The 27642-nt window shown below is 42.2% G+C and overlaps 1 protein-coding gene across 2 annotated transcripts; it reads right to left on the minus strand.

Moving 5' to 3' along the window:
* LOC107140809 (sperm motility kinase 2B-like) lies at window positions 1-27642 on the minus strand. 2 transcript variants are annotated; one of them, XR_007346797.1, is made up of 3 exons: window positions 26885-27642; window positions 17728-17833; window positions 15145-16135 (listed from the first exon to the last, which is right to left on the minus strand). XR_007346797.1 is itself a non-coding variant. In XM_015483986.2 (2 exons), the coding sequence occupies exon 2, from the start codon at window positions 1750-1752 to the stop codon at window positions 202-204; it is 1551 nt and encodes a 516-aa protein (XP_015339472.1). In that variant the 5' UTR covers window positions 1753-1783; window positions 26885-27642; the 3' UTR covers window positions 1-201. The 2 variants fall into 2 exon arrangements, 1 of the variants encoding a protein (XP_015339472.1); XM_015483986.2 differs by lacking the exons at window positions 15145-16135; window positions 17728-17833 and adding an exon at window positions 1-1783.

The following is a 27642-nucleotide window of genomic DNA, read 5'->3' on the forward strand; positions in this document are numbered from 1 at the left end:
AATTTATTAAGAAATATCTCTGCCATAACAAGAGCATGGGAGAGAGGACAGAGAAGAGCAGAGTAGGGGAAGGGTCCCAGGGTAAATAGTCTCATCTGATGTCCCTGGCAGGTGAAGGCAAGGGAGACGCCTGATGTCCAGGTAGATCCAGGTGTGCTCCTGGCTGGACCCTATGTGGAGAAGCCCACCCAGTGTGCACTCTCAGTCCTGCAGCTGTTGGGGTCCACATGACCAATGCCCACATAGTGATGACAGCATCCACAGAGCAAAAGGTCCTCTGGCTGGCTGTTTCTTCGTTTGGTCCATCTGAACTGTAGTAACATAGGATTCTAATCTCCTTGTAGGAGTCTCGTTTTCGCCAACACATGAGGATGTGCTACAGCACAGTACGCGAAAGGAGGCAGCGATCCTCTGCCTCACCCGCTTCCAGCCCTTCCTGTGGCCCCAGGGATGCCCTGTGGTGGCATCTTGGGTGACATGGCTGTCTGTTGATGGCCAGGGTTGGGGTGTGTTGAACATAGAGTGATGCTGGGAGGCTAACCTGGGAGTGGGGGGCTTCTCATGCAGGAAGCAGAGACTAATGGCAGGCCAGCTGGCCCTTCTGAAGCCCTTCTGCCCTGACTCCTTGGCCTCCTGAGGCTGATGATGCTCACAGGGCAGGGGGAAGGTGTGAAGGGCAGGCTCACTCGCCCTCCTCTGCGGGAGGGCAGGGAAAATGGAAGGATCCCTTCTCACAGGCTTCATGCAGCCTGCCCCCTGGCTTATCTGCTGCTGGATTATGAGATAGGAAGCCATCACATCATCAAACTTTTTCTGGGACAGTGACACCCAGGTACTGTAAGGGTCGTACCCCATGTCGAACAGCATTGTCAGTACTGTGGGGTCTGAGAGGTTGGGGAGGGGCACATCATGGTAAGATAAATTCTCCTCATCCTGATTCAGCCACGGGTCCGCCAAGATTTCCTCTACCGAGAGCCTTGCTCTAGGGTCCACTATCAAGATTTTCTTCAAGAGTCTTTGTGCTTCGGCCGAGACATGCTGGGGAAATTTCACCTTGGGGTGTAAGATCTTCTTCCTTAGCCTCTTCTTGCTGGATGCCTTAAATGGGCGGTGTCCAGTCAACATAAAATACAAAATGACACCCAGGCTCCAGCTGTCCACTGGGGGACCCTCATGTACTTCCTTGCGCACAAGTTCGGGGGCATGGTACTCCAGAGTGCCCCAAAACTGGGTCAGCTTCTGCCCAGGCTTGAACATGGTGCTTAAACCAAAGTCGATGATTCGGATGTTGCCTTTGGCATCCAGCACAATGTTCTCGGGCTTCAGGTCTCCATGCAAGATGTGCATCTTGTGGCAGTAGCACACTGCACACGTGATCTGCCTAAACAGTCTCTTGGCCTCATTCTCCTGCATGCCCCCAGGCAGGATGAGGTCAAATAAAGTTCCTCTAACCCCGTACTCCATCACGATGTAGGTCTGTTTGCAGGTTTCAATCACCTGAAAGAGCTGGATCACGTTCGGGTGGTTCAGGGTCTTCATTGCCCGTATTTCAGGGAGGACCAAAGTCTTCCACATGCTCCTTGGCAGGACTTTCACTGCCACCTCAGCTCCAGTGCGCAGATGGCGAGCTAGTTTGACTTGACAAAACAATCCGTACCCAATGTCCTTCAAGACCTGGTAATGGTCTGTGAAGGCCTTCTCCTGGCAGGAATAAGGCCTCTGCGACACTACACTAGTCTCACCACTATGCATCCTAAGCAGGAACACCAAATAAGGATGCTACCTAAAAAATAAATAAATAAATAAATAAATAAAACAAAACAAAACAAACAAACCAAAAAAAAAAAAAAAAAACAAGACTAAACAAGAAACCCAAATCAAAGAACCAATCTCCGAAGACCATAACCACCAACAGCCAACCACCAAACAAATGTGCTAACTAGCTGGGAGTCCAACAGGTCACCACCAAGAGCTTCCTGTACTTATGGACAAATACCCAGCTGCAGCCACCCTCTTATACATCCAGTGTTTGAAATTCGCTCACATTGGTGAGAAATGTCCTGGTCACGCCTGGACATCACCCACACTGGCCATCTCCCTTTAGGCCACTTTCACAGTAAGAATCAGAAAGGAATCCAGAAGTTTTTCAATTCAATGGGTTATAGAAATTGACATGTATCTTTTTTAATTAAAATTTGTACAGTAGTCAATGGACTTTTCATTTCAAGTCTAGAAGTCTGTAATCACTTTGGCATTGAAAGACCTCATCAGATCTACATTCAAGGTATCCCACTTCTTTTTCTTCTATCCAACACTGAATAATGGGTGTCAAAAGGATGGTTGCACCTCACACACATCATTATAATATAACAATGCTCTTGTTCCTAAGACCCTCTAGAGCATGGTAGGCACACCTACAGGGTTGACAGGGAGAAAGGGCTCATCATAATTTCCCCATAAGGTCTTCATCAGATCTCTGCTTAGAAACACTAGAGCACAAAACAGTGTGTTGAAACATTCAAAGTGATAAAAGATATACTCTGGAAGCCAAGAATCCTAGAACCAGTACAGGTGTCCATCCCAAAGCGGGAAGAAATGGAGGCATTCTCAGATGACTGGGTACCTTCCTGCTATGGTAACCAAATTCATTAGACTGGGCAATTTATTAACAAATTAATTTGTCCAAGTTTTGTAGACTGGCAAGTTCAAGGTCAAAGAACAACTTTGGTTCTATGTCCTCACATAATAGAAGGGCAGAGGGTGGAACTCATTCCCTCAAAAACCCCTCACCCTTTTTCTTTCTTTCTCCTCCCCCACCCCAAGATACTGGCAACTCAACCCATCAACCCAGAGTATCACATGCTTTAAGCAAGTGCTCTGACACTGAGTTAGATCCATATCCTTTTAATTGTGAGAAAAGGTCTTGCTAAGTTGTTCAAGCTGGGCTTGAACATGTCATTTCCCCGGTTTCACTGTCCTGAGCAGATAGGCTTACAACTTCTTGTGGTTTAAAAATGAGGTGTTCCCCAAAAGCTGTTGTGTTAATGCAGGAATATTCGAAGACAAAACGACTGGATTGTGAGAGCTGTACCTAATCAGACCCTCCTAGTTCCAATGGACTAACTGGGTGGTTAGTTAACTATAGGCAGGTGGAAGCTGAAAGGGTGCTTCTCCCCTGTGTCTCCTTTAACTCTGTCTACTTCATTTTTGCAATGAAGAGAGCAGCTTTCCTTTGCTTGGTCCTTGCCCCATGATGTGCTGCCTCACATTGGGCCCAGAGCAATGTTTTCAGCCATCTACAGACTGTGACCTCTAAAAGCATGCGCTTGGGATAAAGTTTTCATCCCTAAGTTGTTCTCATTGGGTGGTGTGGTTAGTGCCAAATTAAGCTTAAAAACAGAAATTGGCACCCAAAAAGTGGGGTCATTCCTGTGACAACTGGACCACATGGATCAGAAACCTTTAGAGATGGTTTTCACAGTTCAAAGATGGAAGCCTGAAAAGTTTTGGAATGTAGTAAGCAGAGCTTAATGAGCAATTCTGGGGGGAGCTCAGAAGACCAGAATATCAGTAGGAATGCTTACCATGCTAATGAGGTTTCAGAAAGAAATGAAGACTGTGAAATCAGACTAGAGGTCGTTTGTGTATTTTCTGTCAAAGAACTTGATCATATTTTGCCCATTTGCTAAGACTGTTTTAGGCTGAATTTGAAAGCAAGGGGCTAATTAACCGAGTGGAGGAAATTTCAAGATAGCACAGCATTCAGTCACTGGCATGTATATTGCTGGCAGCTTTTAGCCCACTTTACTGTGAGAATGAGGAGCAGCAAACAGAGCAAAAGGATTTTTGAAATTTGCAGTTTGGAGAGAAATGCACATGCAAAGTTGATGCTAAAGAAGATGTGATTGTTGAAGATCTTATCGACCCTAAAGACATGCTAGATTCTTTGCACAAACACAATAGGGAAGATGCTTTGAGGGTATCTCAGGAACGTGCAAGATCATACCCACTGAGAGTAGCTCCAAAGAACAGAATATTTATTTGAATAGAGATCATGGGATCTTCTGCTGACCCAGAGGATGCCTAAAATGTTGTTTCACCAGGCTTAAGTACACAGGCCCTCAGAGGAACTTCATCCTTGACTCTGCACACAATGCATACACTTGTTACATTTCTGACATCAGTGAGACAGAGTACAGATGTACGGGAGCAGCATTCTTCATGTTACTGAAGTTATGCTGCTATATGTTCACATCAGATAATTTCTCTTTCCCCTGTTAAAGGGACCCTTCTGGGAACCACAGAGAAATCCATGAAGAACAAACCCAAAATGAAAAGGGATAGGAATTCAAATATTTCACTAAAAAAATCAAATAGACAGAATACAATCATAGAAGGATGAAAAGCATAGTGAATCAGAGCTCTCCCTGTTCTTTTTATAAGGGCACAAGTTCCAGTGAACCACTAGCCCACTCTGTTCTCCTTATAAGGACAAAACTGCAACAGTACCAACATCCCACCCTGCTCTCCTTATAAGAAAGCAAGTCACACTGAACCAATAGCCCATCCTATATTCCCTTATGACCCCGTCTTGGGGTAAATACATCATAATAATGCCATTTCTAAAAATACATTCCTTTTTCTTAGGTCTGGGGTTGAAATCTAAACATGCATTGCAGGGATATATCAACCCACTATCTATTCCTATTTTTCTAAGAGGTTTTTAATTCATAGATGTGATTTTACTACACTTGTCAATAAAAATAGCTTATTATATAGAAACTTTCATGTCTAGTTCATGATGGAATTTGGCCAGTCAATTTTGGGTTTCTTCCATTGTTTTATTTTGGCACTGTCTTTTCTGGTTGAATGATCTGGCAATGCCATCCTCACAAAAATAAGTTGAGAATTGCTCCCTGCATTAATGCCCTGTCCTTTGATACACTGCCAATGAGGAAGCAGAGGAATTCAGAAAGCGTTCATGGCACCTTATGGAGCATAAGGAGTGCAAACAGTAAGAACCTACAATGTTAGTTTGCTTTTAAAAATCAGCTCTGAGTGTGACCTGGGCCTGAGGGATAATTGGGGCAGATGCAGAGGCATCAGCTTTTCCCCTTCCCTCCACCAAGTGCAGCAGAGGAGGTGCAGGGCTTGACAGCCATAGCTGGAGCTAATTAATATGTTCTTGATTCTGCACTCTAATTCCTGATCAAACTTGGCAAGACTAGAAGAGAAACAAGGAAAGGAGGGCCAATAAATTTTCCTGATGGAATTCATCTTCTTCTAACATCTAAAGCTCCTAACATCTCAACATCTGTTCACTCATTCATCAAACAAAACAAGTGTTATACCTATACAGAATAAATTATGCTCATCTCTTCTGGTTTCCTAATATCTTTAATTAAAACAGAACAAAGTTTCCTAAACTAGTGACTCTCATTCTTCAAAGAACATTTAGAAATAGCAGGAGACATTTTCAGTTGATATTACTGGGGGCTCCTACTGCCAAATGCTGCTGCTAAATATCCTACAAGGCACAGGACATCCCCCACAAGAAAGGCAACAGCACTAAATTAGAGAAATCCTGCTCTAAGCAGCAACTGTTCTTCTATCATGAAAAGTTAATGACATGGAAAATATAGGAGGGAAATATTCTAAAATGGGATTATCCAAATAGAACTTTCTGGAAATATTCTATATCTGTGATTTCCACCATAGTAGCCACCTGTTACATATGTTAGCTGAGCACTTAGAATGTAGCTAATGTGAATAAGGAACAGGATTTAAATTTTACTTAGTTTAAATTTCATTTTACTTTGCCACGTGAGCAAATCACTACCATAGCAGATAGAAAGATTCTAGAATACAGCTAACTAAAGAGAGATAACTCAAAGCACAGTATGAAATTCAACTATAATATTAATGGAAAATTAGCCATAATTGATATCTTAGGAGCAGCAATAAAAATGGAATACTAACAGACAATGTAGAATTGTTATTATTTTTTGGTGTGATAACTGTTTATCATCCTCATTTTTATGATAAGCTGAAGTAGTGAAATGTCATGTTCAGAGTGTGAGATTGGAAGAGACTTAGGAGAATGATAACTAAATCCAATGCAAAATTCAATAGCTGTTTCACAGTAGTGAAAACCTGAAAAAAAAATCTATAATAACTGGTATTGCATCAATGCTAATGTTTCAGATTCAATAATTATACTATGATTACATAAGATGTTGACATTGGGGGAAGCTGGGTGAAAGGGATTTGGGAACTATTTCTGCAACACTTCTATAAGTCTAAAATTATGTCCAAATACAAAGTTTAAAAAATTACCCTAAGAGGGACTGGGGCTATGGCTCAATGGTAGAGCACTTGCCTGGCATGTGTGAGGCACTGGGTTCAATTCTCAGCACTCACATAAATAAAGTAAAGGTCCATTGACAACTAAAAAATATTTTTAAAAATTACCCTAAGAGGTAGAGGAAGTTTGCAGGAAAAGCCCAAAATTGTTTGCATATTGTTAACAAAATCTACAATCTGTGCTCCTGCCTCCCCCTCCAGCATGCGTTCTCTCTTTCTCACTCTCCAGTCACACAGGGCTTCTTCTCAGCTATCACACTCACTCTGCACATGATGAGCACCCACCTCTAGAGGACAATCCCTTCCTTATAAAATCTTCCACTTCCAGCAGGCCCCTCAAGCCCAGATTAAGTTCCCTTGCTGTAATGGAGTGTTACTCAGCCACAAAGAATGAAATTATGTCATTTGCAGGAAAATGGATTGAATTTGAGACCATTACATTAAGGAAAATAAGCCAAACCCAGAAAGTTAAGCATTGCTACGTTCTCAATCACATGTGGAAGCCAAAGAGGGAACAAAAAAATAAAAAATAAAAAGATGGGGTGTGAGCATGTCTCATTAAAAATCAAAGGGAGATCAGTAGAGGACAGGAAAATTACCAGGAGGAGGCAGAAGGGAGGTAAAGGAGAAATACTGGGGAGTGATATTAGCCAAATTATATGGTTATTTCATGTGCATGTACGAATCTCACCATTATGTACAATTATAATGCACCAAAAGTTTCATTGCTATAAATTTCATGGCATTCTCGCCTGTCTCTTTTTCCTTACATACAAAACCCTTGTTTTTACTTCTGCTTTACTTCTGGCTGATGATTATGTGGACTCCATGAGGGCAACACCATGTTTTTTAAGATTCACCACGGTGTCTGTGTACAATGAATCAAAATGCATTCTGCTGTCATATATACCTAATTAAAATAAATAAATTTTTTTAAAAAAAGATTCACCACTGTGCCAATCCTGCAGATCCTAGTTCCATATTTAAACAAACTCGGCAAGTACGTTAGTGGGATTCACAGTCACATGTCTATAGTTTCTAACTCACACATCTGATACTTACTGAGGCACCAGGATACAGTTGGTAACCAACAGACATGGTCCTTACAAGACTAACTGGGTAAGTGAGTCAGCCAAAGAAAACTAGTTGTAACTGTGCTGCCTGTCGGCACTGTCATCCAACAGAGTAGAGGAAGTCCAGAAAGATTTCTGCTTTCTATTTTTATCTCTTGAAGTAGAGTGCCTGATAGGGGTGAAAGGAATTCCCAGTTCCAAGAGGGAAACTTGCATTTCCAGGTAGAGAAACCTGGCTTTCTAGGTCTCAGCTTAGAAGTGATCAATCCTCGCAGGCTACCTCCCCAAACTCTCTCCAAAAAGGCTGGCCAGCTTCTTGGCAGGTATATTTGTCAGCTATTTCTCTGCTGTAACTAAAAAGCCCAACTAGCACAATTGTAGAAAAGGAAAGGTTCATTTAAGAGCTCATGGTTCCAGAGGCCTTAGTCCATAGAAGTCTGGCTCCATTCCTCAGAGTTCAAGGTAAGTCAGAACATCATGGCAAAAGAGTACGGCAGAGAGAAGCAGCTCCCATGAACATCAGGAACTGAGAGATAAAGAAACTCCATTCTCCAGATAGAAAATATATACCCCCTAACCATGCCCCCAGTGAATTACTTCCTCCAGCCACGCCCCACCTGCCTCCAGCCACCACTCAGTTAATCCCATCTGTGATAAATTCACTGACTAGGTTAAGACTATAACCCAATCATTTCTCCTCCAGGCTTCTTACATAGTCTTACATGTGAACTTTTGGGGGACACTACATCTAAACCATCACAGCATGCCATTCATTCTCTCAACAAATACCTTTTGAGGACCAGCTATGAGCCCAACACTCTTCTAGGAGTTGGAGATAAAACAATGAACAAAACAAGCAACATATCTGCCTTGAGGCTTACAATCTAGTGATGGAGACAGTTAAGGAGACAAATCAGTAAAATAAAAGAGTATTCTAGTAAGAACATGCAAAGAATTAAACATAATGACAGTTTACACAAAGTGTTCATGTAATTGCTTGTGGCCAGTATGGAAAGCTGGGAATTTTCCACAGGGTAACCAGGGAAGACCCCAAGATTTTTGAGTAAAAATGTTACAGAAGTAAAGGAACCAGTCATAGTATGTCTGTGGGAGTTAAGGAGGTGGACACTGGAGGGAGAAGAACACAGGTGCAAATCCCTCAGTCAAGAATGAGCTGGCCCCTTGAAGGTCCAACAGGGAGGCCATGTGACTAGAGCCAAATGCTTAATGGGGAGGCAGCTAGGACTCAGGTCCTCCTGATTTCTGGTCAGTCACACAGCATTGTGGTCACCATGGCCCTTTTATAAATGGGGGAGAATGTACACGAATCTCTTACAACAAATCCCTGTCAATGCATCTTACACAAAAATAATGCACTGTCCACTATTCTGATATTCTTTACTCTGTCATCACATAATAACAGAGTAATCCATTATCCACATTTACTAGGCTCTATTGGAGTGCCACAGCCAGCACAGAAAGCATTCCCCCACTACCACCAGCTCTCTCCTGAGGACAGAAAGTGGTTATGATTAACTTTCAGAGGTGGCCAACCAGAGATTTTTCACCAAAGGACATCATGATGTGTTTCTTGGCTTGGGATCTTAATTTTGTCATTTTTCATTTGTAAAAAGAAATGGAGTTATTCAGTTCAATGTTCTAATTGAACTATCTGCATCTTTTAAAGCTAGAACCCTTTAAACCTCTCTACTGTACCTTAAGTAGAATCACAAATTTCTAGTCCATCCAGGGGCCTTTAAGCACTTCTCCCTGCCCATGCACGGGAGTCTATCTCTGGAGAGCTAGGGAGACGTTACACTGGAAGACGGTTCAGGAAGACAGACACCAGAAGATGATGTCTTTACCAAGTTCACAAACAGATCCAAAGAAATTCAATGAAAAGAAGTAATGCAAGAAAAAGTATCAAACGTTTCTGTGAAGAAATACCCCATGGAAATGCTTCCTGCTGAACTCCTATACTCCATTTCACCTGTGATTTGGAATCTAAACAAAGTGGTTCAAATTCAACTGGAGTTCAAGGTCAGCAAGAATTACCAATGCAAAAATATTCTAAGTTTTTGCCATTTACCTTACAGATGACCTTGAGAAAACCTAGAGAAAAGATATCCCTATTCAAGTAAAATGACCTCTCACAAGGTCATCTGTAGAGGGCCAGTGAGCTCTTCTGCCCAAGCAGCTCCAGAGACCTTCTTGCCATCCTCTCTAAAGAAAAAGACATCAGAAAGAGTCCATGAAATACCTCCTTAGGTCAAGTCAACAAGGCTCAACAGGCCCTTTATGACCCTCCGGAGTGTGCTGGCCACATTGAACACAAACCAAGAGGAGTGGAAAAACGACTCGGTGAAGATGTTTTGTCTGTAGTATCTCTCTATAATCTGTCATATAGTCTCAGAACAAATTACAATTAAACTACTGCATGTGTGTGTGTCTACACTCACATGAATGGATAGTTTCCTTCTTGCAGCATTTTAGTTATTTTGTCTTTTACAACTTTTGCTTTTTCTTAGAGAATTAGGATGTTTTTATTTACTTTCTGCTATATTTCTCAATTATAGAAATGCACCTCAAGGTTGAATTTTCCTTTTTGAAAATTTGCTTATTCATTTTTAGTACACACTAACTGCACTGGAAAAATGGGATGGTCTAGTCTTCTCAAATTGTAATATTTGATTTTTTTAGTCTCATTATTAACCACTTTAAAATCTTCTTTAAGCCTATTTAATTTTCCATTGCTATAGAATACTTGTACTTAAGGATGTGTAGTCACATTCACAATTTGTCAAAACCTACAATGCCCCGCCCCAAAGCCCATGATAAACAACATGTCAGAAAAATTAAGCCAGAAAAATATGCATAACTTTCCCTTGCCAAAATTCCCTGTGTCCCTCAGCATGCTATTTTTTTCCTTTCTTTATTTTCATAAAGAATCAGTGGAGCCAAGCAGAGTGGCGCACACCTAAAATCTCAGCAACTCTGGAGGTTGAGGCAGGAGGACCACAAGTTCAATGCCAGCGTCAGCAACTTAGCAAGGCCCTAAGCTACTTAGTGAGATCCTGTCTCAAGATAAAATGGGCTGGAAATGTGGTAAAGCACCCTCGGATCAATCCCCAGAAAAATAAAGAAGAAAAAAAAATTAGTGGCCAGGGAAGCAACATATCTTAGAGTCAATAATTTAGGCAACTTTTCTTGCTTCACTTCCCCTTTTCTCACCTTACTATCCCAGATTTGCACCCCTCATAAAGATGTTAGCATCCTATCCTTTGCCAAATGTCCTGCTTTCTGGGAAACAAGGTGAAGGCAGCAGCCAGTGTGCATGGGTGTCACAGCTAGGAAGCTTGCTTCCAATTCAGATGCTCTGGTATCCACTCCTTGGAAGCAAAGTATTCCCAGAAAACACATGTATTAGTTTCCTATTGCTGCTGTAACAAGTTATCAGGTGTCTAGTTACTTAGTACAAACATAACAATGTCTCTTCCAGTTCTGTAAGTCAGAAATCTGAAATCAATTTCACTGAGTCAAAACCAAGGTGTTGGCAGAGCTGTTCCTTCTGGAGGCTTTGCAAGGAGAATGTCTCTGTTCTTTTCAACTTCTAGTGATACCTTTATTCCTGGGCTTGTGGCTCCTTCCTTCGACTTCCAGGTGTCCCATCTGATCTCTGTTATCATCATCACATTGCCTTCTCCTCTCCTATTGTCAAGTCTCCTCTATCTCCCTCTTATAAGGACCCTTGTGGTTATGATTAGGGCCCACCCAGATAATTTAGGATGATCTCAAGTCTCAAGATCCCTAACCTAATGCCACCTGCAAAGTTTCTTTTGCCATATAAGTTAACATTTATAGGTTCCAGGAATTAGTACCTTGACATTCTTGGGGCCATTATCCAAACCCCTACCGTACACAGAATCCTTTTGCACCCATACATTCACTCCCAAATGTGACAGAGCATTCTCTCTTAATGACTTCTCAGTTATGTTTTACCTCGGTGGAAGGCCCTTATGTAAATATGAAAAGTCAAGTGTATGACACAGTTCTTAGCAAATCTAGACAATGTCCTATCCCATTCTCTCATTATTTCAATAAGTGAAGTCTTCAACAGTGCTTCATGGTCTCTGGTCATCATGACATAAAACAAAGACTTAGTAATTACCAACATAATTTGACCAATTTAGAAGTCAGATGCCCCAATTTTACCCAATCTGTACTTCCTTTTGTGCTAACTATACCCATCTGGTTCTGAAGAAGCAATTTTCCAAGTTCCTAATATAAAATTAGTGCTTAATACAATTGATATCATTCTTAATCTTCTTTATGCCCTGATTTTATGAATTCAGAAAATTCATGATGTACCAAGAATATAAATTGAATGCAGATCAGCAGATTACCCTACTGTCTAGGTCTTATTTCCTCACGACTTTAATCTCATAATCTTAATCTTGATTTAAATCAATTTAAATACATAGAATGGAAAAAAAGTGTGGTGAAAGCCTAGCTCTAAGGTAGGTACCCAGTTAGTTATAGTCTCTAAAAATATATTCTTTTAGATAAATTATACAACCAATGCATATTTATTAATTTCATTTTTATGCCAGCTACTATAGTAGGCACAATCCATGCAACAATGAATAAATCAAAGCTCTTTTCCTCTTGGACTTTGCCCCTTACTTAGGAAGAGAGAGATAATAAACAAACATGTAAGTAAATATTGCCAGTGAGACTTGTTATAAAGAAAAATAAAGCTAGTTGTGTGGCATGGACCTGCAACTCCAGCTACTTGGGAGGCAGGGCAATCTAGCAAGACCTCATCAAAGAGAAAAAAGAAAGCAAGGTAAAAAATAAAGAGAATGATGGCAGGGGTGCTGTGTGTTGGATGGGTGGCTAGGGAAAGGTGTGACTGAGAGGAGACTGAATGGAATGAGAGCACATGTGGATGAGAGCAGAGGCAACACTCAGTTTCTAAGAATTGAGAAATGAGCGCTGGGAAATACAATGGCCCTGAAGCTAGAGCACTTGGGTTGTATGAGGAACAGCTAGGAGACCAGTGTGGCTGAGACTGAAGGGATGGGAGATGTATTAGTCAGGGTTCTCTAGAGGAACAGAATCAACAGGAAGTATAATTATAAAAAAGGGACACAGGCTGGGGTTGTGGCTCAGTGGTAGTGCACTTGCCTAGCACATGTGAGGCACTTGGTTCGATCCTCAGCACCACATAAAAAAATTTTAAAAATAAGGCATTTCTGTATATCAGTGACAACTCCTCTGAGAAGGAAATGAGGAAAACTACCCCATTCACAATATCCTCAAATAAATAAGACACTTGGGAATCAACTTAACAAAAGAAGTGAAGAATCTATACAATGAAAACTACAGAACCCTAAAGAGAGAAATCAAAGAAGACCTTAGAAGATGGAAAGATCTACCTTGCTCATGGATAGGCAGGATTAATATTATCAAAATGACCATACTACCAAAAAGCACTGTACAGATTTAATGCAATTCCGATCATCTATGGCATTCCTCATAGAAACAGAAAAAGCAATCATGAAATTCATCTGGAAAATTAGCGACCCAGAATAGTTAAAGCAATTCTAAGCAGTAAGAGTGAAACAGATTGTATCACTATACCAGACCTTAAACTATACTACAGAGCAATAGTAACAAAAACAGCATGGTACTGGCACCAAAAGGCTAGTAGACCAATGGTACAGAATAGAGGACACAGAGACTAACCCACAAAATTACAACTATCTTATATTAGACAAAGATGCCAAAAACATGCACTGGAGAAAAGATAGCATCTTCAACAAATGGTGCTGGGAAAACTGGAAATCCAGATGCATCAAAATGAAATTGAATCCCTATCTCTCAACATGCATAAAAGTTAACTCAAAATGTATCAAGGATCTAGGGGCTGGAGATGTGGCTCAAGCGGTAGCGCGCTCGCCTGGCATGCGTGCGGCCCGGGTTCGATCCTCAGCACCACATACAAACAAAGATGTTGTGTCCGCCAAAAACTAAAAAAATAAATAAATTAAAAAAAAATGTATCAAGGATCTAGGAATTAAACCAGAGACTCTGCGTCTAATAGAAGAAAAAGTAGGCCCATCTCCATCATGTGGGATTAGGCCCAACTTCCTTAATAGGACTCTTATAGAGCAAGAATTAAAACCAAGAATCAAAAATGGGATGGAATCAAACTAAAAAGTTTCTTCTCAGCAAAAGAAACAATCTGTGAGATGAACAGACAGCCTACATCCTGGGAGCAAATTTTTACCCCTCATACATCAGATAGAGCACTAATTAATCTCTAGGGTATATAAAGAAATCCACAAGCTCAAGCACCAAAAAAAAAAAAAAAAAAAACCACCAAATAATTCAATCAATAAATGGACCAAGGACTTGAACAGATACTTCTCAGAAGAGGATATACAATCAATCAACAAATATATGAAAAAATGCTCATCATCTCTAGCAATCAGAGAAATGCAAATCAAAACTACTCTAAGATATCATCTCACTCCAGTCAGAATGGCAGCTATTATGAAGACAACAACAAGTGTTGGGGAGGATGTGGGGGAAAAGGTACACTCATACACTGCTGGTGGGACTGCAAATTGGTGCAGCCAATTTGGAAAGCAGTATGGAGATTCCTTGGAAATTTGGGAATGGAACCACCATTTGACCCAGCTATTCCTATTCTCTGACTATACCCAAAGGACCTAAAACAGCATATCAGACACAGACACAGGGACACAGACACATCAATGTTTATAGCAGCACAATTCATAATAGCTAAACTGTGGAGCCAACCTAGATGTCCTTCAGTGGATGAATGGATTTAAAAAAAAAAAAGTGACAATTATACACAATGGAATATTACTCAGCACTAAAAAAGAAGAAAATCATGGCATTTGCAGGTAAATGGATGGCGTTAAAGAAGTTAATGCTAAGTGAAATTAGCCAATCCCAAAAAAACAAATGTCGAATGTTTTCTCTGATATAAGGGGGGTGACTCAAAGTGGGGATAGGGAGGGAGAGCATGGGAGAATTAGATTATTTCTAGATAGGGAAGAGGGGTGGGAGGGAAAGGGAGGGGGAAGAGGATTAGCAAGGATGGTGAAATATGATGCTCATTAGCATTCAAAATACATGAATGAAGATTTGAATTTGGTGCCAACATACAAACAGAGATATGAAAAATCGTGGTATATCTGTGTATTAAGAATTGTAATACAAAAAAAAGAGGAACATGTATAATGGAATAAATTGGCATGAACATACTTTATATAAAGAGATATGAAAAATTGTGCTGTGTATGTGTAATAAGGATTGTAATGCATTCCACTATTGTCATGTATTTAAAAAATAAAATTTAAAAATAATAAAATAAAATATATTGTGGATATTGTGTCTGTTAGGTGCAGGGCAGGCTGAACTAAGTTGTCTGCAGGGTGGGCTGAAGGAATGTTAGCTGCAGGATCACCCAGGCACTCAAACCCCCCCACCTCTGGTCCTTTCTATCTCTTCTTCTTCTCCTCCTCCTCCTCCTCCTCCTCCTCCTCCTCCTCCTCCTCCTCCTCCGCACTGCTGCAATAAACATCTCTTCTGAGTGTTGCGGTCACTTTCATTTCAGTGTCCATTTATAACTAAAAATATTTTTTAAATAAGTAAAAAGGGGACTTACTAGGTTGGCTTCCGTCGCCAGAAGCTGTCTAGTCCACAATGGCCGTCCGAAGGCTGGAGAGCTGGAAGAACCAGCAGCTGTGCGGTGAGAGAGGCTGAAGCCCCAGAACAAGAGAGATCAAGGGTGCTCCCCTAGTCTGAGAAGGCTCTGGAGAATCACTGGCAGAGTCCGATATTCTCAGAGGATCGCAGCAGCACTCAAGAAACCGGTAGAAGAGAATCGAGCTTGCCTCTGCGGCTGCTTCCCTGTTCTTCCAACTTTTATTCCAACCAAGCCATCATCCCATTGGTTGGTGCTGCCCACACTTAGGGAGGGTCTCCATTTCAATTGGCTATCCCACATGCCAAAACCAATCATTCCTAGATAAACCCTCATCAATACACCCATAATCTCTTAATCCAATCAAGTTGACAATTCAAATTGACTATTACTGGAGACAAGGCCAGGTACAGTAGAGGCTCTGTAATTAGGCTCTCACATGAAATCACTGCCAGATGTCACCAGCGGAAAAGAAGTTTCTGCCCACCCCTAATCATCCCCTGAGTTACTATAGAAGAGGTTGCACCTGATGTCATTTAAATACTCAAGGACCAGTAATTCTTCTTCCTATAAGAAGACAGGGACACCACAGGGTTGCTTCCTGAGTTCTGAACTTGTTTGAGTTTTGCTTTGGGAGACAAATTAGAATACCCAGATGAGTGTTAAGGTTGGGTTCTATTTTAGTTGGCCTTTTCACTGCTGTGACTAATAGGCCTGACAAGAACCATTTTAAGGAGGAAAAGTTCCTTTGGGGATTCAGAGTTTCAGAGGTCGCAATCCATAGGCAGCAATCTCCATTCTTCGGGGCTCAAGGGAAGGCAGAACATCATGGCAGAAGAGTGAATTTGAAGAGACAGGACTGAAACCAGAATTAGACAGGCAGTCAGTAGAGATGGGTAAATCCAGTCAGATTGGATCAAGGAGGCCAATTTGAGTCCAGGAAGTTGGAGACTGTCCCCTGAGGGAATGAAATGTTAATTCCTTCAGACCCCTTCCTGCTTATCAAGAACTTGCCCCCCCTCCAAACTGTTGCTAAAGTAACCTGTCCCAGGGAGTAATAAAGTTGTTTTTTAATGTGTCCCGGGATGCTCTATCCTGCCCTTCCCCCAGCCATCTGCTTCTCACCAGGAAGCATCCCCTAAGCCTAGTCACTTCCACAAGGAGAGAGATAAGAGGAAAAGGCAGGAGAACAGAGGAAGCCTAGGACATATAAAAAAAGGGCAGAACACCCTGCTTCTGAGGATACCAGGATACCAGCTATGGCCCCTTTTTCTCTCCCGGGAGAAGTCCATGTTACCCCTTTTTAAATAAACCCTGCTTCATATGCTTGCCTCGGCATGGCATGCTTCTCTAGTGTTACACTTCAACATGTGGAGAGGCAGGACTCGTCACCGGTAACCACCAGTGGTATCAGTAACACATGAGGAAGGAGTCACAGGGAGAGATGGGAAGCGACGGAGTGGGAAGGGGCCAGTTTTTTTATAACAGCACACTCTAGAGAACTAACTCAGGGTCCTACAAGGACCTTAATCCCTTCTGAGGAGATGCCCCCTGTGACCTAGTGACCTCCCACTAGGCCCCACTTCCTAAAGGTCTCACTGCCTCTTAGCATTGACATACTGGGGACCAAGCTTCCAGTGAATGAACCTGAGGGGACAAACCACATCCAGACCACAGCTACTATGATGTGCCTCACCATAGTTTACTTTGTATTTATTCTGTTGTTTTCCTCAGCTTCTTGTGTGTGTAGTATTGGGGATTGAACTCAGAACCTTGCACATGCTAGGCCACCACTTTACCACTGAGCCTCATCCCTAGACCTTTACTCAGCTTCTTGTATCTGTAAATGTCTTTCATCAAATATGAATCATTTTCTGGTGCACATCTGTAATCCCAGCAGTTTAGAAGGCTGAGGCAAGAGAATGGCAAGTTCTAGGTCAACCTTAGCAATTTAGTAAGACCCTAGGCAACTTAGCAAGACCATGTCTCAAAATAAAAAATAAGGAATTGAGTTGTGGCTCAGAGGTAGAGCACTTGCCTCGCATGTGTTAGGCACTGGGTTTGTTTTTTCAGCACCACATATAAATAAATTATTAAAATAAAGATCCATTGACAACTAAAAAAATATTTTAGAATGAGTAAATACTAAATAAAATGGGATGGGGATGTGGCTCATTGGTTAAGTATCTCTGGGTTCAATCTCTAGTACCGCCCCCCCCAATTTTTTTTTCAACAATTATTTCTTCAGCTGCTTTTTCAGTCCTATTTTTCTCTCCTAGTGTTCCTCAAACCCATATGTTAGCCACATGTTTTCAGAATGGAAGCCATAAAGCAGAAACTAACCCTTTTTCTAAGTATTGACTCCTTTCCAGAGTCTTTTGGTTTTGTTTTGTTTTGTTTCACTTTCAGATAGTTTTTCTACCCCTCACCAGGTCAGTTTGACAGAAGATCATGTGGCTATCACCAGAAGTGATCCCTGATAAGTGACCAGCTTTCCCCTCTGGCCTCCCAAGAAGTCCACCAGACTGTGGGGAAACAGAACTACTCTACCTGCAAAGTCCCAATCCCAGCCATGGCCTTACAATTCACATGTCAATTTGATTTGAGAAGTTAATGGAACGGTTTGTTAGATGGCCCCATCCTGAATCCACCTGTTCTAAAAGATTAAAATTCAAAAGATTAAAATTCCACAGGGATAAAAACAGATTCAAAAGACCTGAGTTGGGCCCAGTTCTTCCAGGAACTAGCTGTGTGACCTTGGACAAAGCACCTTTTCTAAGCCAGCAACATGTGAGGAGCCCATCCCCCCACCACACACACATACACACACACACACACACACACCTCGCAGCCCTGTAGCCTCATGGGTTGATTATGAAGATCAAATGAGGCAACATATGGGAACATTTCTATACACTGTGTCTGACATTGTGAGTCTACTGTGATTCCCTAAAGTTCAAAGCATTGATTGTATCCCCAGGGCATGGCACACATATATGTCAACATAATAATGTATGGCGCAAATCCCACCAGACTCTTTTCCAGTCAGTGTCTAGAGAGACAGGACCACTCAGTAAGTCCCAGAGGAAGTTCTGCTTTTCTTTCCTTAAAAACCCAAAGCTGGTGACATTTATTGATAAAATCCAGATTAGAATAAAATCCTAATTTAACTTGTGTCATTAGTTCTGCTGCTCAGGACACCTCCCTTTCCAAGGGGAAACATGAGCTCAGATGGTGTTACTTAATAAACCAAAGGAGAGGGGACAAGGCATAAACTAGCAGTAGACCTCTACAAAAAAAGGAAACTGGGCTCTAATTTCAATAGGAATGGAAATCTGAGAACTTGACAAGCTGCTGCAAAGTCCCCAGGAGAGCTCAGCACCGAGCTGGGAGGAGAGGAGGTGGGGCTGAGTGAGACCAGGGTGGGAGCCGGGATAGGCTGAGTGGAAAGGCGGTGCTGGGAAGGCACTGAGCAGAGGCAGGCAGTCACAGGTACAAATAGGAATAGAGACAGATGCAGGAACAGGAGGAATTCAAGATGGGAGCCACCATTCAGTCCGCCCTACCTTTGGTGCTTCACATATGAAATGAGTTAAATAAATGCCCAGCACCTAAGCCTGGGTAATTATTTTCCCAAAATTTCTAGCACCACTACCACCACCACCTCTCAAGGCCCATTAGCCTCCATGACATTAATCCCAAGAGAAGGGGAAACTGTTCTCCATTTCAGTGTAAGGCCAGCACAGGGCCTTGATCAGCTTAAATCTGCTCCTCCTCCTCCTCTCCAGCTGTTTCCAGCTGCATTCTGAGTCTCCCTCTCTCACCATTTCCCAGCTCTACCAGCTTCCTTCCAGTTCCTCTGAATGCACCAAATTCATTCCTTGGGGCTTTTTTTTTTTTTTTTTTTTTTTTTTTTTAAGAAAGAGAGAGAGAGAGAGAGAGAGAGAGAGAGAGAGAGAGAAAGAAATTTTTTAATATTTATTTTTTAGTTTTTGGCGGACACAACATCTTTGTTTGTATGTGGTGCTGAGGATCGAACCCGGGCCGCACGCATGCCAGGCGAGCGCGCTACCGCTTGAGCCACATCCCCAGCCCCACCTTGGGGCTTTTGATGACTAGCCTTTTCCTCTCCCCAGAAATCTTTCCTCCCAGATCTTGGTGCAGTTGGCACTTTCTTTGTGCAGGTCTCCACTCAAATCTCACCTCCTTGGAAAGGCACAACAACCTTATTCCCAGACACTAGCACATCTCAAAGTTCTTGTCCCTATCCAAAATTATTTATTTGTATAATTGTGATTGTCATTTTCTCTCCACTAGAATACCTCTTTGCTCCTTGCAGCATCCCTAGTGCTTAGAACCCTTAATATTGATGAGTGAATGGATAGGTAAAGGTGAGGTTTGAGTGAGATGATGTACCCAAGTCCTTGCAGAGTGCCAGGCACTTTAACAATGGCATCAATTATTATTACAGTTACTATTATCCTTTTTTGTTGTTGTTGTTGCTGGTCAGATAAGGTAGTGATAATGACCCCAAAGTGAGAGAGCAGGAAACCTGCTTTTTCAAGAAAGCCACCATTATTTTCCTCTAGAGGACAAGAAAAAGATTCAAATAGATTCATCACCCCACCTTTCCAAGGCAGAGGTGTGTAGTGGTGAGATCACTCCATGGCTCTGAATTCAGTTTCCCCATTTAAGAAATATAGTAAGTTCACTGGGAGTTGTATGAAATCCCTTCTGATTTGAAACCTCCTCCACTTCCTCTCAACTGTTCTTGCCTGCCTCCTAGAGGAAAAGAGGCAGAGATAGCTAGGAGCCCCTGAACTAAATTTTGTTGTCAATTCCCAAATGACTAGATTGGACAGTGTCCTCCTCCACAGGATAGTGGGCAGAAAGCCCAGGTGACGCACTGGAAGCCCTCCTCTGCCTTTGATTCAGAACAGTGTCTAACTTGCTTTGCACACTTATCGTGAGCAGCTTTACACCGGATACCCTTTCCTACTAACCTTACAAGGAAGGCATCTTTATTGCTTTCCTTTTTAAGTGCATGTGGGGGGAGGAGGGAGGGTAAGGGGACATAAACAGAAAGGTCACACAGTCCTAAAGCAACAGGGTTAAGAGTGGCAATCAGATCTACTTTCTTTTGGCTCTTAGCCCCAAGGAATTCTCACCAAAGGGTCTTAAACCCCTTGATCATCAAAATCAGCAGGGAAGATCTTCAAAGGCTCCAAAGCCTGCCGGATTCCTGCTGAATCTTTAAGGGTGATGAACAGACATCCATCTTTTTCAAAAGCTCTCCAAGTCCCAAACACTCAGCCGGAGTTGGAAACCACCCCATTTCGCTGGGCAGTGAAGCCGTCTAGCCGTTGGGAAGCGGCCAGTGAATGCGCTAATCCTTCCTACTGTCGTCATTGAGAACGTCATTCTATTCTTCCCTGCGGGTCCGGGCTCCGCGCCTGAGTGCACGGCAGCCGCGTCTCGGCACCGCCCTCTACTGGACATACGGCGAAACCTCTACTGCAGCCAAACCCTCCACCTGGAAGCATGCAAGTGTAGAGGTGTCAAGGAATGCTCGCCAACTCCTTTATAATTCCCCACGGTGAAGCGGAGATGAGTGTTAATTATACGCTGCCCCAAAAAATGCATAGTGATCAAGTTATACTAATAAATGCACACAAATAAATAAATTAAGAATTTGGAGCCAGGTTCAGTGGCTCAGGCCTGTAATCCCAGCAGCTCAGTAGTCTGAGGCAGGAGGATCACAAGTTCAAAGCCAACCTCAGCAACTTAGCTAGACCATGTCTCAAAATAAAAATAAAAAAAGGATGGAAATGTGGCTCAGTGGTTAAACCCCTCTGAGTTCAACCCTGGTACAAAAAAAAAAAAAAATGTTTTGGCTGGGGTTGAACAGTTGCTTAGCATACCCAAGGCCATGGGTTCAATCCCCAGCATCTAACATATAGATAGATAAATTGATTGAATGATTTTTTTTCCTTGTAATTAGAACAGTACTAGCTAAACACTTGGTTGAAAAGAAAAGACAAGTACTTATGTGACTCATTCAGTAAAGGGTCACCACTGGGTAGAGAGTTTCTTCCCTAGGAGATGCCCAGACTTCATTTACTTATTTACTCACACATTTTTTTCAACAGTTATTTACTGAATTCTTAGGAAATACCAAGAACCCTTCTGTCAGTAGGACTTTGCAAGACAAGAAATTCTCCCTTTGTGGAGTTTATAGTCTAGTGATGGATACAGATACAGGTATTAAATAGATAAACATCTATGTAAGGGCTATCAAGGAAAAGAACTAGGTTTTTGAAAGTCCTGTTTTGGGAAGAATGGTCAAGGACAGTCACCCTCTGGAGCTAACTTAAAGCCATGAAAAGAAATTTGACATGAAATCAGTCATGCAAAACTGGGAGAGGTCCAGGTGGCTTAATAAGTTCTCCTTTAAGACATTCAGAGGGAGCCAGTGTGGCTGGAGAACCATGAATGGGGGAGGGGGCAGGGTGTGGATTGAGATGAGATTAAAGAGATGGGGATTAACAAGTATTTAGGAAGTGGCAGGCACCATTCCACAAGATGCAGAGAGATTAAATTCTTTGCCCAAAGTTCTGAAGATAGTGGGTAGCAAAACTAGGATGTAAACCCAAACAGTCCTGCATCAATACCCAGGCTCAGTACATGTCCTTTACTCTACCTTGCCTTCCAGGCAGTATTAAGAAGCTTGAGTTTTGATGTACGTGCAGTGAGATATCTTTGTAAGTCTTTAATCTGGGCTTTAGGCAATCTCTTGTGTTTTGACAGGACGGTGCTAGATGGGTAATAAGGAGGCAAGAGTGAAGGGACAAGATGAGAGCTTCCTCTTCCAGACTACCCCACCTGTCTCTTCTATTTTAAATATGTTTACCTCTCTCCCATCTTCATATCTACACTCTTTTCCAAGCCATCATCCTCCCTCACCTCACCTATGGTCCTTGTAACTCTTCTCTGTGTACCTGTCCTCCCTTGATAGTAGCCTTCATTTCTGTAACTTTATCAGTATCTATAATATATATGTTATGGTTTGGATATTGCGGTGTCCCTGGTGTCCCCACTAAGTTCCTGTGTTCATGTTCAGGCAAGGGAGAATAGTGGCTTAGACAAGGGTATAGAGATGGAGATAGGAAAGAGGTGAACAGATTTAAGAGAGAAGTGAGGGTGGGTGGGGCGGGGGTGATATGGGAGAAAAAGCTGTCAAAGATGGCACCTGGGCTCAGGAAACTGGGTTCTGATGTTGTCAACTGAGATGGAAGGAAAAGAAGTTTAGGAGAGTGGGTAGAATTCAATAATGCAGACATTGAGTTTGAGATGCCATCAAACTTAATGTACATCAAAGTGAAAACCAAGAAGACTGTAGTATAAATGACCAGCATCTCAAACTTAATGTGTATAAAGGCAAACTCTTCATTTACCTAATTCTGAAGTGCAGAAATGGAAATATAGGCTAGAAATGGAAATATACTCCCTATAAATGCTGTTAGTCCGCTTTTTGTTACTGTGACCAAAATATCTGACAAGAACAACTTAGAGGAGGAAAAGTTCATTTTGGCTCACAGTTTTAGAGGTTCATTCCATGGTCAGCTGATTCTATTGCTCTGGGCCCAAGATGAAGCAGAACATCATAATAGAAGGGTGTGGAAGAAGGACACTGCCCTGCTCATGGTGGCCAGAAAACAGAGAGCAAGAGGAAGCAGCCTCAGATAAGTTAAAGCCTTGCAAGGCACCCACCTCATCTAGCCCTACTCCATCTGCCTACAGTTAACACTCAGTCCGTTCAAACTAGGATGGGTCTAACAATCATTTTTACCTCTGAACATTACTACGTTAACACAGAAGCTTTGGGTGTGGGGGGGCAACTCATAACAAATGCATTATAGGTGCCATTTTATTCACAGAAATGAAGGATACTATCCAAGAAGAGCACGTCCACAGAGAAGAGTTCCAAGGACCAAAACCTCTCCAACATTTGAAGATTGGATCCAGGAAGAGAAGAATGGATAGAAAGATTGCCAATATCTGAGGAGGGTCAAAAAGGAAGGAATAAATCACAAGCCAGAAGCAGCCTAGGGCTGTGCACATATTGTTCTCTGCAAAAGAGACACCTCATTCCTGTTTCCTTACACATGAAAAGAATTGGCTCAGACTTGTGGAGTTCCTGAGTCAAAGTCCAGGCTAGTGTAGGGAGCCCACATGCTTGTCTCAGTGTAGACTAGAAGGTAGTTGGGTATGCCTGAAATAGAAGTGTTGTAGGGAAAACAAGGCAAGGCACCAAAGATAGCAGGAAACAGTTTTATTTGGCTGCATCCAGGTTCAGAGGGTACAGCCTTTGCTGTAATCAATCAATCCCCTGAACCCCGAGTTCAGGGAGTTTCAGAGTTTTATACCCAACATGTAAGGGGAGGGGCTCAGAAGTTCACATAAAAGCAGCTTTTTCTTTCATTGTTCTGGGCAAGTTAACTCTTCAAGGACAACATCTGAGAAAGGGGGAGCTTCATCTCCCCTTTCTTACTTCCCCCTGCCAGCTGTTACCATGGGCCCATTTATAACATATCTAAAAAATGTAGACATCTCTATGAAGCCCAGCTCAAGGCCAGAGGCCTTGTTTGCACATTTCTTCAAAGTACTATACTGGATACGTTTGTGAAAAACTAGTAAGGGGGTGCCCAGCACCTGGAGTGCTGGTATCTTCTCGGCCAGTAGCCAAGTAAACAGGGTGACATGAAAATAGGAAGTTTATCTACAATAGACTCTTTTGCTGACAGTCCTAAAATCAGCCATGGTGAAGAGGGCTTTTCTGTGGAGAAACGGGGTGCCACTTCAGAAGGACAAGTGTCAACACTTTCCCTTTGATTCCTACCGAGAGGAGCGGACAGGGTAAGTCAGCTCAGATGCAGATGCCCACCGGCCTGTGGAAGACAGAATACACTCCCAGAGAGGATGGGTGGGTGGGCTTTATTACTTAAATTCTTCTTGTCATTTCCTGTGGTACTTTTCCTTTTTTTATTCTCTCCCTGCCACCACTTCTGTTTTCACCCTTTCCCCCTCTTTCTTCCTTATTATCTTCCTCCCCAGAAAGCATTCTGATGTTAGCAATCATTTGTCTCCATAATCCCATGATAATAAAAACAGCATCATCAAAGAATCTGCTGATTTAATGGGTTTTTTTCTTCCTTGAGAATTGCTGACATCATGTTTTAAGAGGATTTTGGCTAGGAATGGTGATGCAATGACTCAGGAGGCTGAGGCAGGAGGATTGAAAGTTCAAAGCCAGCCTCAGCAACTTAGCAAGATCCTGTCTCAGAATTGAAAATAAAAAGGATCTGAGAGTGTAATTTAGTGGTAAAGTGCCCCTGGGTTCAATCCCTAATGCCAAAAACTTTAAATTTAAATTTAAAAAGAAGTAAATGTTTTAAGAGGATTTTTGTCTGTGTGGTAAGGAGAAAGGAAAAATGAGTCCTCACCCTGAAGCCCAGCACTTGCACAGGGAAAAGCAATTCTATGAAAAACAGTCTCTAGCTTCTTGCCTGACAGCCCAGAAATATGGGTGGGTAAGTCACTGGGGAAATTCTACCATTAAAACCAAAAGAAAACAACAATGCCCTCTATCATTTCCTAATTATAAAAGCAAATTTTGTAGAAAGAGACTTCTCAAAGTGTAATGAGCATACAAATCATCTGAGACTGTATTAAAATGCAGCTTTTGACTTAGGAGGTCGCAGTGGGGACTAGTCACCACATTTCCAGCAAGCTCCCAGGTGATGCTGAGGTTACTGGCCAAAGAACCACTCTTTGAACAGCAAGCATTTAGCAGACAAAACATAGCTAGGTATCAGAAATGACTGTGTTAAATTAAAATCTAAGTTTAGTTAAAAAGAAAGGATTACAAAAGCCAACTATAAATGTCTCTTCGGGTGGGACATTCTGTTTCCTACTTGTCCCTCCTGACCCCTCCCCAGCATCACCACCAGTGTCTAGAGAGGGGACAGATCTAGTTGAGGATGTGGAGTCCCTGGGTGTGGGGTCGAGAGAAGGTGCCCAGGGAAGCAGAAAGTCAGAGAAGGGTCTAGCCCTGCTGCTGCTTGAGATAACCGGTCTTTTGCTGCCTCGCCTGAGGCTTGTCAGATGTAGGGTCTGTAGGTTCAAGAGGAGCATCAGTGCAGAGCCAGAGGTGGATGGGGGAGAATGTGGGGAAAAGAGGTGGGACTGACCAGAACCAGGATTTGCCTCTCTACCTTCCCCACTAAACCCTAAGTCTGGAGGATGGTCTCCAAGGGATGCTCCCCTCCCCAGAGCTCACAGTTCCCTGCCTGGAAGGAATAAGAGAAAGCTCTGAGCTTGTTTCTGGGGTGAGATTCTCGTTCTTGGGACTTTCTACCCTAGGATGTATCCACCTCCCTTATCTCCAGGTCCTGCTCTCATCCCAACCCTCACCAGCACTGGCATGCCACAAAAATAAGAAACCGCACAGAAGACTCAATGGAAAAATTGGAATAGAAAATAAATAATGAAATAAAAAACAAAATACATGGGAAAATTGATAGAGCTAAGAAAAGAATAACTGGAAATAATAGAGCTGAGAAATTCTAATGGAAAGAAGGAACAAAGACATTGAAAAGATAAAAGAGCAAGGTGTGGTGGCACACGCCTGTAATCCTAGCAACTTGAGAGGCTGAGGCAGGAGGATCAAAAGTTCAAAGCGGACCTCAGCAATTTAGCAAGGCCCTAAGCAACTTGACAAGACCCTGTCTCTAAATAAAATACAAAAAGAGATGGGGTGTTGCTCAGTGGTTAAGCACCCCTGGGTTCAGTCCTTGTTACCAAAAAAAAAAAGAAAAAGAAAAGTTGAGAATCATGGAAGACAGAGATAAGAGTCTCAACATCCAAGTAACTGGATTCATAAAAGGAAGAGAAGAGGGGAAGGGGATATAGCTCAGTTGGTAGAGTGCTTGCCTTGTATGCACAAGGCCCTGGGTTCTATCCCCAGCATCACACATACATACACACACAAAAAAAAAAAAAAAGAAGAAGAAGAAGAAGGGAAGTATATGGAGAGGAGACGATATCTGAAGACAGAGTAGAAATTAATTTCCCAGAATTAAAGAGATGGAAGATCTCAACTAAGAGGATCCAGAAAGGCTAAAGTGGAGACGTGGGAAAACTGACACCTATACACATTATTGTGAATTTAAGATCAAAGAAATTTCTAAAAATTTTCATTGGGAAAGAGCACATCATTGATAAATACAGTCCCCTTGGTCTCTAACCTCCCACTCAGTGAACATGTCTGTGTGACACTGACTGGTAGGGAGAGAGGGGAGGAGGGGGACTGAGGGGGCTCACAGAGGATCCTGCCTGCCAGGGCACTGTGAGTAGACCCCAGGATACAGCAATGATATACAGCATTCTTACCAACAGGACCACCACTCTTACCTGCCTCTGGAAAGGTCAGTGCTCAGCCCTGTGAGGTCAGGGAGTACCCATAGAGAAATGGCATGGACAGGGTCTACCTGCTCTACTCTTCTCTCTTACCAGCCACATGATGCCCCTAAGGCCCTTTTTCTAATCAAAGCTTGTTTCCTCATCTGTAAAATACTATTTTTGCTCAAGATCCCATCCCCTCAGAACACACTGTAGTGATTATAATTTTGTACTTTCAGGCAGTTACCGTGTCCGTCAGATGCTGGTGCTTCCTGATTTTAAACTTTCAGAGGCAACCCCGTTGGCCACCCTCCTTTGTTCTGTTCCCTACTGTTGGAAACTGAGGCAGGATCATCATTTTATCTCTGGCCAGTGGCTGTAATCTTATCAATTTCAGTTTCTTCACCTACAAAATGAGGGGACTTGATGACTTTTTTAAATATTTATTTTTTACTTGTAGTTGGACACAAAACCTTTATTTATTATTTATTTATTTATCTATCTATCTATCTATCTAGAACCAGAAAGTAGAGCAAAGGTTACAGGAGGAAGGAGGTAGTGATAAGGAGTATAATTTAACTGATGCTAAGTCTCTGTTTGGAGTGAGAAAAGTGTTCTGAAAATGGATAATGGTGATGGTTACACAATACTGTAAATGTAATTAATACCATGGAGCAATGGCCTTAAAAATAGTTAACATCAGGCAAGGAATGTAGCCCGGTGGTAGAAGTGTACAAGACCCTAAGTCCATTCCCATTACCACACATGCAAAAAAACAGTACATGGTAAATTCTATGCATATTTTACTAAAAAAAATTTAAATAAATAGAAGAAAAAGAAAAGGGAACATGCTAGATTTGGCCCACACCAGTCTCTGTCTAGTCCAGACTAATGGTTGAAACCCTTCTAGGATTACATCACCAAGTACTGTAAATAATAGAGAACAACAAATCTCTTCTCCCTTTTTTGTTGTTTTGGAGTTTTTGTTTGTTTGTTTGTTTTGGT

The sequence above is a fragment of the Marmota marmota genome, unplaced genomic scaffold (genome assembly GCF_001458135.2).
Source record: "Marmota marmota marmota unplaced genomic scaffold, marMar, whole genome shotgun sequence".
NCBI classification, from domain to species: domain Eukaryota; kingdom Metazoa; phylum Chordata; class Mammalia; order Rodentia; family Sciuridae; genus Marmota; species Marmota marmota.